At 38.3% G+C, this 11,590-nt stretch overlaps 1 protein-coding gene across 1 annotated transcript in view; it reads right to left on the bottom strand.

The window, feature by feature from the left end:
- LOC107575019 (uncharacterized) overlaps positions 1 to 3,980 on the bottom strand; it is a 17,833-nt gene extending 13,853 nt beyond the window's left edge. The window contains exons 1-2 of the mRNA XM_016261429.1: positions 3,747 to 3,980; positions 1,858 to 1,921 (exon numbers count right to left, since the gene is read on the bottom strand). Coding sequence (XP_016116915.1) covers positions 1,858 to 1,880 — 23 coding nt within the window. The 5' untranslated portion in view covers positions 1,881 to 1,921; positions 3,747 to 3,980. The remainder of the gene's footprint in view (positions 1 to 1,857; positions 1,922 to 3,746) is intronic.
- Between the last annotated feature and the right edge of the window lie 7,610 nt (positions 3,981 to 11,590).

Raw genomic sequence — 11,590 nt, 5'->3', positions numbered from 1 at the left:
GTTTTTTCACAACCGCTGAGGAATTTTAACCAAAATATGTTACAGACATTTCAGAAATACCCTAAAGAAACATCACTTTTGTAAATGCCCCACTTAAAGACACCGCTGTCTGCCGCTTCAGAGTTCCTACTGCTGGTGTGAATGCAACAAACAGCTGGGTAGAAAATTAATTCTCCAAGATCTGTCCTAGCGGCTAGTTCCTATAACTGAGTTCCTAGAACTACACAGTGCAAAAGCCCCTGTGGCTATTGCTTGTTGATGCTAACCGAGAGGAGAGCATTTGCTGTAAGGAGCTGCAATTTCTCGCTATAGCTGTTCAAGGTAACTTTATGGATTGAACTACTTTTGTATAGTTGACTTGAAAAAATCATCTGATATGTCACATGAAACACACTGAGAAACTGTGTTGTAGTAAAAAAAGTAAGAGGTAGCGCATGCAGCTCAATGAATGCAACCATTTGACATCACTGACACAGCATCTAAAATAATGTCGCACCCCACTGTCCAAAATATGTATAGAACTATAAATTTTTAAAATAATGTAAATCTTTCTCTCTAACCAGGGCTCTAGACTGCGACAATTTTTTGAGACGAGTTAATATTTGAGGTGGTCGCATTTGTGCGAGTGCATGCTCCAAAGCGTCTGCTCCATACAGCGCGCGTTGCAGAGCTGCGGCACATTGTAGCAGGACTCATTTCAATGTTCACGTGAAGAGAGGCTTTCAGTGTGAGTGCTTCAGGTGTAGAGTCTGGTTTTACAGTCTATGGTTTAGGTGCTAAGGTGTGCGCGGCAAAAATTACGCGAATATTGAGCAAACGATAGCGGACGGAGGATTCGATGTTCACGCTAAAGTAAGTAAAAGTCCGTTTCTTAAAACCAGAGAAGGTGAACATGTTGGTATTCTTCTGTAAAAATTGCAAGCAATGTCACCGACAGCAAGTTCAGTTTTATTTTTTGTTTTCATTTTCAAAAGCTTGTTATCTTTGCTGTTTACCTCACGTTAAGCTGGCTTTCTTTTTATTTTTTAAATGTATTTATTTGATTCCTCAGTGTTTGCTAAATGTTCTAATTTATTAGTCGGTATATAACACAGCATGTGGTGTAGAATCATCTTGTTAATGAACGTTATGTAAGCTAGTTTGTCATTGTAGCCTACTGTTTTATTGTTGTGCTTTTTAATTAAAAATAACAATGAATCCATCTTTTGTTTTAATCTTAAAAAGTGAAAGGTTAATAGATGTAAGCAAAACAGACAATTATATTTTCTTGTAAAACCTTAACGTAGCATAGCAAAAAGAGGAATTCCTCTTCACAAAATTTAAATCCAAATAATACTGATGATGAAAGAATGGGTTGAATGTTAACCACTTTCATTACCATATAACTATAAACTGTGATAAAAGTTCATCAGCATACATTATTATTTTTTTGCTACAACATGGGATAAATCAATCATTAAAAAATTGCGACCAAATTATGTGCTTGTGGGACCAACTGAGAAAGTTGGTCGCAAAAGAGCAACCAGTGGGAAGAATGAGTCTAGAGCCCTGCTAACAAACACCATGATACAACATCAAAGTTCTGCTTCAAAGGGAAATGTCCACACGTACACGGGAGTTTTTCCTTCTTTCCTTTGGGGTGTTTAGCGGTGTGCTTCAGACACCGGCTCATGTAGGATCGTTCACACAGCGTCATGATGTAGCCATGATGCAGCATCTCGTTCCCTTCTCATAACCTACATAACCATTCTCTTGTGGTTGTCTCTTGCCATTGATGACTGACGAGTTAACAGCAATAAAGCGGGAAAAAAATCACATTTTGATTTAAGTGTGTAATGAATAAGAACAATCTCTTACGCCATAGTGAGAGGTTCATCCATGCTGCTTCATCAGTGGGGGTGAATAAATGATGACACTGTTGCTGTGATTAAGAAAACAAAAGTGAATACATTTTCTGTTTGTATATAATATAGTCATTTATCACATAATACAACTATTCACCAATTGTTGCACCGACCATCAGGGCAACCACATCTAACATGCCCCCATTTATTTTGAATAATGAAATTGATTGAAGATAAGGAAAGTTTGTTAGCATGATAAAAGTGCTTCCACTTGGTGATAAAAATAAACCATTAAAACATATAATGCCTTTTGGATTACAAGTGTACATGTTTTTGATCGAACCAGATTTAAGAGTGACACGAAAGTAAGCATACATGATTTATGCTACAATGGGAACATGAAATACTACAAATGTGAACATGATAAAATGTGACCAGGTTGCAAGTGTTCATGTTGAAACTTCAGAGGGTAAAGAAAATTGTGATGCCGAGGTGAAAAGATGAGACACTTCCTAAGAATTCCGATACTGGGTCATTATTGGGTTAGATTTTATTAAGTTTGGCTGGTTAGCACGATTAGCACCCCGCTGTTAAATACTGCAACATCACTCTGTTTCATAATAATGTTGACTGGCTAGCTGAACTTTTTTTTATACATAATGATTTTAGTAGTTTAATAATTATGACCTTACCTGAATAGCAAGTGGTAAATGAACTGAACTCAATTTACTCAAAAGTAATTATAAGAGGTAGTTCAAGTTGCTTGTGATGTGTTCAGAGAATTTATTTAAAGTGTGTTCCCTGTACTTGGGATTAATCCTATGATGTAGTAAAGAATATAGCACAACATAAAAAATAATACATTACAAATAATAACAATTCCATACAGGCTATATATTTGATTAGGTTGTGCATTGCCTGGGAAACACTGATTTATTATTTAGAAATGCACTAAAAGGGTGAAACTGTTGGGACTAACAGTAATGTTTTCAAAGCTATTACATGAATACATTAAATATTCACTTATTTGTGACTGAAGCTATTAACAAAACATTTCAGTTCAATTTGTTCTCATTCATTATATCTAGCTGCTCATAATGGTTTCTTCATGAATAATTAGCATGCTTTGATATTAACTACCTGCACAAATGTGTACTTATTTTTAGTGTATATTTGTAATGCCTTTTATTTCAACAAATATGTTTTCAAATTATAATACAAATTGTTCATGTTAAATCATTCATTTACAGCTATTACATCTGTCTCACATCACTCAGTGTCGTGTGACGTAATTACATATGGTTTGCTTTTACAATACTGACCCTATTATACTAACCGAAGTAATGAACATTTCTGTATCAAATAAAATGACTGATTCACAGCAGTCTGCTATAATTTCTTCAAATGTTATGTAGCAGTTTAGAATAATACTGTACTGCCAGTATCCTGTGAGGAAAACATTTAACCCTGCCAATTTAACATTATATAATTCAACAGAAAAGGCAGAGAACTGAAACATCATTGTCCGTAGTATGCATATGAAGCATTTAAACTGATTTCCAATTAAGGAGTATGCATTCACATTCTGATGTCTTAATATGTAGGGTTTTCTTACATTAACGCTCTAATGCAACTTTTTACTGTAATGTCAATAGATTGAACAAGAAACAGATAGCTTTGGGTTGACCGGGCACTTCACCGGTGAAGTGAGGTAAAGTTATAAGAGATAAAAAAATAAGTCTGGTATTATTACACCATGAAGTCTCCTTCATTTTCTGAAATGTTGGTCACGCCCTCTGACTGCATGTCACTACACTCACAACTCCAGTTACAACTTACAAACTGTACATTATAGAGCACACAAACAAGCACACACGTTCACACTATTAACACTAGACCCACCTTGCAGTCCTGATCCGAGCTCTTGAGTGCTTTGCGACGTAATAAAGTACTGCGATGAAACTGGAGAAGTTCAACCTCCACAGGTACTGCTCAAACAGAGAAACTGTGCTTCACAGTAACATTAAAAAGACTAAACTACATTTAACATGTACAGAACCATCAATCCAAACAAGTTGTGTATTGTTTAAACTTTAAAGTGAGCTAAAATGGTGGCGGCAGAAAAACAGCAGCACATTTTCCTCTTCTCTTCCTCTTCCACTCTTTCAGTCCCGCCCAAAACAGGCTGAACAGTTAAGATCTTAGATAATGTTTAACTGTAATGTTACTGCTGACATCAGCAGAAATATTTAAAGTCTACAGAGTCCATAAAGGGACAAGGTGATGGATTAAGTGTGAGATGGGAGGAAAACTATATTCTTGCTTTCTCTCGCAAATGTTTTGAGTTCTCCATAAAATGCGCTTTTGCTTTAAAAGAGCCCAAGTTTTGCAAACAAACAGAAAGTTACGGTGAAACACAAGTCTTGTGCAAGTGAACACAAGCACATTTAAAAATATGTTTATTCTCTTTTGTGTGTGTGTGTGTGTGTGTGTGTGTGTGTGTGTGTGCACGTTTCCAGCTCGATTATATCAGGCTTTTGCTTATTCATCATTGTCACCACTAGATGGCATCAATGTGTACTGTCTAAAACCTTTGGCTAATGAACCCATTTTTAGCACACTTGAAAGAAAGAGATATCTCATAAAGAAATAATACTATTTTTTACACAGGTTTTCTAAAGACTTAACATTCTTATTATTATTATTATTTATTAATGTATTTATTCATTTATTTTGGTCATTTGACATTATAAGCGTCAGTAAAGTGCAGCTTTCTCGTCTGCTGATGTTGGATGCATTAAGATTTGTTTAATATATTGCTCAACTTAAAGCTTTTGCAATAACAGTAATGTGCAAATGAGTAATTTCTTCATTCTAATTAAAAGGCAGCACATAGTACTTTATTTCTGTCATTTGTCTACCCTTGTTTTTTGAGAATTAAGTTTAGATATTGATTTTTATTGAAAATGTTTGGTCAGTGAGCAAAAGGGCAGACATCTACATTTAATACAACCATTGAGAAGGAAGGAAGACTGTATTATTTCTAGGCTCGGACATACAGGACTTAACTCAACAATGCATATAATAGGAAAACATCCTACAGGATTGTGTTATAGGTGTGGATTTAGAGAGATGTTGGAACATGTACTTATCCAGTGTAATAAAAATTCAGAGGTAAAAAAGTAAACTTAAGAATTTCAGAATTAAGTTGATCAACAGTTAACATTAAAGAAGCTTTTGAACCCAGTAGAAGGGGATAATTTAATACAATTTCTAAATAGAATTTGTTTAAATAATAGAATATAGATAGGCTATTATTATTATTAGGCGTTCAAGTGTGTAGCGTTGAAACCCTATTGTAATTGTTCGATTTCCCATGATGCAGCATTCCCCACGTAAAACTGCAGACCAAACTGTAAGTCATAGAGACTTGAAACTTTGAGGGCTGGTAGTACTCACACCATCTACGTTACCAAGGCTCGCCCCAATCGGCCTCATGTGGGTGCTACAGCGGCCAAAAGTATGAAATCATACCTCCCAAACCATTATAGGTGCAGGCTCAAGTGTCTAATATCCTTGAAATCCTTGGCTCAAGGCAGACAAAATGCATGCAAAATTTTGGGGTATTTTAGATTTATTGAAAAACCTGCTTTTGCTAACTAGTCCTAGGTTTTTGGCCCGATCGGAACCAAACAAGTTTAGCAAGATTCTATTTATTTTGATTCACGGTCTCTAAGGGGCGGCAAGATGTTTGAAGGACGCGGAGCCAGTTTTACTAAAATGCCTATAGCTCTTCAATGCAATGAGATATTTTCACCAAATTGACGAAACCAAACACATGCGTTAGAGCTCATTCTCCGGGTATCCGGGAGATAAGTCAGTAGATTCGAGTAAAATCACAGGCTTCGCTTATCCCGTGCGAATGCACCACACGTAATTTTTGATGGGAATGTGCCCCCGATCAACATAAATGCATCTATTTTCACGCAAATCATTCGTGATCCAGCTTCATCTACAGAAGAAGTGAGTATAAGGGGTTTTTTTTTTTAACCTTTGCAAATCGCCTTTCCTAATAATGTGCTAGTTAGCAAGTTCCGCAACGAATCAAAGTGTACAGTCTCATGAGAATGGCTCGTCCCCCCCCGGAAGGGAGGGGGGGGGGGGGGGGGGGGGGGGGGGGGGGGTAATTTCAAAATCACACAAGGCCCCAGATAATACTAATCCCGTGCGAATAGGGCTTTAGTATATAGTATAAGCGGCATGGAAAATTTATCTGTATGGACACCTATAATCAGTATTATAAAAAACGCATCTTGTTTTTATTTATTGTTTAATTCATAAAAATGATCTAAGCACATCAACCATCATATTGTCCATTAACAAAGATACAGGCTACCCAGACATTTCTTCAGCACCAAATAACAATTACTTCAACACAATCTATGAAAATAAAATATGAAATTTAGACATAAAAAAAACAAATTAACAATTATTTGACTTAAAGTAGGATATCAGTACATTAATTTCTTATCACAGAAGTATGGGCCTACAGTTTGTCCAGCGGGATTCTTCTTTTGGTCAATAAACAAAAACTTCTCGATAAACATAATGTTCTCTTCGGTTAGGCATGTCAAATCCCTCCAAAATCATATTTACACTCAAAACTATATTAATTTGAAGTAATCATTCGATAAAGAGGTCGATGAACGAGCAAGTCAGTCAGTCAGTTAAACGAAATGACCGTTCATTTTTAAATTCCGCGAACACGCGGCTCTCTGTGGAAGACAAGTGCTGCACGTGATGAAAGCGCGTGCACATCAGAGGTGCGCAGTAAAAGAAAAAGAAGAAACAAATCCACAAAATAAATTTATGTTCTGTTATCACTCTATGCTTAGCCCTGGCTTAATATTTTGATTTAAACCACGGTTTGATTAATCATCTAAGTCCTATATTTTATTATAGGACTTATAAAATTAAAAATATAGGGTTATTAAAAATAACCACCCTGCAGCGTTCTGGGAATGTTATTTTCTGGTTGCAAAATATAACCTAAAAATAACCATCAGGGAACGTTCTGTAAAGACAAAAGGCCTCCCATAATGGGCCATCAATATGAATGTGACTGAGGCAGGTAAGAAAGAGTGTGAGGAGAGTAAAATAATGAGTTTTTTTTATTATTTGTGTTATTATTTGTATTTTATTTACAACACAGTATAATAAAAATGTACACAGTGAAGGTCAAGGACACATGATTGACCAGTTCAGGCAGTTCAGCACCAACCAAGCACATTCCTCTGCGAGGCGTGCTGTCTGTGCGACCGAATACAACTCCATACCGAGAAAAGAGATCCTCTGCGTCGGAGAGAGTTTGCTCTTTTCCCAGTTGACCCAACTGGCTGAGGTGCCAGATCACGAATCGCCTCAGTCTGCTTCTGTGCAGCCGAGAACTGCTGGACAAAGCTCTGAACCACGTCGCCAAAGAGGCCGGTCTGGGACACAGGGGCCTTGAGGAACTGAACTTTGTCGGTGTCGCATGACCCAGAGAACTCGCGGTAACCTTTGTCGCTCGGAGCGCGAGGTCAGTTGCGGTTCAGAGCTCTTTCAGAACTTCCAGATCGTGACCACCCTCGTGCAGGTCCCTCAGTGCTTTAGCACCTGCAGTAACTGCCGTAGCATGTAAGGCGGAGGCAGCCTCTCTACAGACCCCATAAGCATTGCCGGTACCAGACAAGTACCTACGGGCCTGGGAGGGGAGGCACGGTTTGCCTTAGCTGCACCACCGTCAAGGGTGGTGAGGGGGAGGTACTAGCAGGCCAGTTTCTGGCAGTAAAAGGTGCCGTGCACGACCTGGTAAGCTCTTCATTTACCCCCGGGAAGAAAGGCACCGGGGCGGGGCACGAGCCACCCTGAGAAACCAATTATCCAACCTCAAGGGTTCGGGACACGGTGGAGGTTTCCACTCGAGCCCTACCTCTCAGCGGCCCGGGAAAGCATAGCTGCCATTTCCGGATCCAGTTCAGGCCTCGCCACCATCCCGGAGGGTGGCAGTGCAGCTGAATCTTCCTCTCCAGAAAGCTCCCTCTCCAATGCAGCAATCGACATCCGGTCATCAGGAGGATCGCCGAAGGATACCACTGGTACGCCCTTTGAAGATGGCCCAGTGCGTTCCTTTGGCAGCTCGACTGGTTGCGGAGCGCAAGAGGAGCGATGGTCCCCCGAGGGTTTTGTTCCCTGGAGGGTTTGCCACCACTGTAACCCTGAGACCCACTGGGGAGATAGCAGCGTAGAAGATCTATTCTGTCATGACAGAACTTTATATAAAGTTCTGTCATGCTGTTATAAGTCATGCTGTTGCTGTCGTTTTCATATACCACGGGAACGAATTTGAGGCATGATGCCAAAATAACACTTGAGGCTGTATCTCATGCAAAGTTTGGTGTCAATATGCCAAAGCATTGCAATGTCATTGTCACCTCACTCTGACGCAAAGCAGTTTAAAGCAGAGTCCTGCACGGGTCCTGTTTGGTAAACGTGCACCAGCAGTACTTAACAGAACACTCGACCCGTTATCCAACAGCAGCACTAATTTAATTCTGTACCAGACCAGACCCATTTGACATAAAGACCGTGCGAGTCGCGACCCGAACCGCACACGCATTAAATCTATTACATCAAGTAGGAATTTTTTTTTATTTTCTCATGTAACACAAGCAATCAAACCAAAATTAGGCATTTTAAGTTGGTGCTTTGAAGAAAAACAGACACGTAGCGCAACGTAATAATTAATTAAAAAAAGATGAGAACGTGCATCCTTTCTGAAAACAATACAAAACTTTAGCATAGCATCTTGTGATCACTCTGCCAGGCTTTCGGACAAATGTGCATCGGCTAAATCACATCGTACACACGCTTATAATTCTTCATAAATGAAAAGAACATATTCAAATATGAGCCTTTACTGTTAAATGCGATTGCCATTATTATTGAATTTCATTAGTCCCAGTTATGATTTCTGTGCAGTTGTTCACGGAAAAGCAAGCAAGACACGACAGTTAAAATATATTATGATTGTTAAAAAAGAAAAAAGACATCTAACCATCATAACCAAATTAGGCTACATTTATTGTCATATAAATATCTCAATACACATCATTAGATATGACATTAAGCACAACTTGTGTAGATTTATTTAGTAAAAAGGCTTGACTGCTTCATTTTGGCGTATATTTGTATACTTTTACCATTTAATCAATCTCAGCATGCATTAATTTTGTGTCGCTAGACATTTGCATCACTAAGGCTAAATTATGCTTAAGTCTTTCTTTGGCCTGCGTTCTGGAAGTGATCTGTTAATTCTGCTAAACTTTAATTAAAACTGAATCTGAACTATATAAAAACTAAATAAAAATGTGTTCACAAAATAAAAACTAAACTAAAACTAACAACAATATTAACGAAACTAATAAAAACTAAACTGAATCGTATAGCAAATTTGAAAATTATATTAAAATAAAACTATTTTAAAAATTCAAAACTATAATAACCTTGGGGTCAACTTTGATAAATCTTTCAAACATATTTCTAATGATAGTATTTATGATTTATCAACCAATTGATAAACTCCTTGACTGGAGTTGTCATGTCTTGTCTTGTCTGGTGGCATTTTCTTGAATATTGGTAGTCAAGATGGTTTTGTACCCTTCCAAATTAATTCTGCTACTGTCATCATAAATTAAGTCATCATTAAAGTTGAGAGGGCCTGTTCCAGAGACAGCCATGCATGCCCACGCCATGACACCACCTCCACCATGCTTTATAGCTGAGGCTGTATGCTTAGGATCATTTGCAGTTCCCGTTTTTCTCCACACATTTGCTTTCCCATCACTTAGATAAAGGTTCATCTTTGCCTCATCTGTCCATAAAACTCTGTTCCAAAACTCTACTGGCTTTTGCAAACTCTAATCTTGCCTTTCTATTTTTGGTGCTGGTTAGAGGTTTGTATCTTGCGGTGTACTCTCTGTAATTCTGTGTCTGTAATGTGTCTCCTGCGGACAGTAGATAGTCAGAGCATCACCCCAGCTTTCTGGAGGTTGTTGGTGATTTAACGGACACATATATTAGGGTTCATTTTCACAGCTTTTATGATTTGCCTATCATCAACTGCTGTTGTTTTTCTCAGCCTTAAAAGAGACTCTATGAAATGCCGGATTTGAAAGTATTTGAAGAAATCTTCAGAGAAAATGTTAAAGGCAGGGTATGTGATTTTTCAAAAACACTTTAGAAAACTGATTCGGGCCGAATAGCAAAACAAACTTGTAGCCAATCAGCAATAAGGGGCGTGTCTACTCGTGATGTGGAGGAGAGCGTGTTCAGTGCACGGGACAGACATTAGCCGAGCCGAGCGACAGAAAGATAGAGATGGCGGATAAAAAACAAAAGAGGAAAACGTCTGCGGAACGATAAGGCAAGAAGTAGGACCCGTGTAAATATCGGATCAGCTTTCCAGCGCTGGAGAGAACTCAAGGAGCGGAAGGCCTGCGATCAGACGCCGAGGTTGCTTTGTTTCTTCTCGATAGGTGAGTAACACCGTGTCTACAACAGCTAAAGTCTGCCTACACTGGACACGATCAAACAACCATTAAAAACCATTTGAAATGTGTGTCAGCACGTCATAAATAGAACCCGGCAGCAGTTTTCTGTCTGGATTTGTTGCGCCGCGCCGCTCACGTCCGTAGACACGGTGTAACATTGGTTTTGCTTTGTTTCACAGAACTAATCGTTGCCTGGGTTGCGTACGTATATGTGGGGCGGAGCTATCAAAATAAAGGCAAGACCCTTTTGGGGTAGGGGCATGTTTGTTTTGGTGATTTCAAATATCAACATTGGCTACCAGAAATCACTTACTCTGCCTTTAAACTCTGCTCTGATTTGTTCAAATGACTTCAAAGATTCAGAAATCAACAGCCCTGAAAAGTCAGACAAACCCTTAAAACTCCACTCCAACAGACTCCTAATCTGAATGGGAAAATCAGGATTCAAAGCCAGAGGGGAACGAATAGAGATAATTTGAGGAATGTTCAAATGTTTTTTCACATCATTCCAAACCAGTAGTGTATTATAAACAATTACATTATCAGTGAGAGAGTTTATCTGGTCTATATTATTAATAAACCAGAAGGATTCTAATCTTACAGGATAGTAAAATAAGGATTCAAAGTCAATCCACAGAGCATCCTGCCTGTTCATAACCCAGCTTGTTATTGTTTTGAGTTGGGCAGCCCAGTAATAAAGCTGAAAATTGGGCAGCGAAAAAAACCCTAGATCCTTTGGTTTACAAAGTTTAGAAAGACCAACTCTCTGTTGCTTATTATTTCAGATATAACGAGATATATGAGAATTCAATGATTGAAAGAAAGATGTAGTTAAATAGCTACGGGGAAGAATATTCATTTTAATAACGTTAGCTCTCCCTAGAAGGGAAGTTGGCAAGGAGGTCCACTTTTCCAAATCTTTCTTAATTTTTTTAATTAAAGGAGAATAATTTGTCTCAAACTAATTATTCAGGTCGGGTGTGAGAAAAATATTTATATTTAACAAATATTTAAGACCCCTACCTGAAGCCTGAAAAGGAGATTGTAAAGGAAGATTGCAGGTATGATTAAAAGGCATAGAAACAGATTTTCCTAAATTAACTTTATAACCCGACACAGTACTGAACGAAGCTAAGGAACTCAGAACTGCTGGAA

This window comes from Sinocyclocheilus grahami, unplaced genomic scaffold, assembly GCF_001515645.1.
Source record: "Sinocyclocheilus grahami isolate Dianchi unplaced genomic scaffold, SAMN03320097.WGS_v1.1 scaffold2435.1, whole genome shotgun sequence".
Lineage (NCBI taxonomy): Eukaryota > Metazoa > Chordata > Actinopteri > Cypriniformes > Cyprinidae > Sinocyclocheilus > Sinocyclocheilus grahami.
The sequence above is the reverse complement of the archived record's forward strand: the minus strand, read 5'-3'. Positions and strand labels throughout refer to the sequence as shown.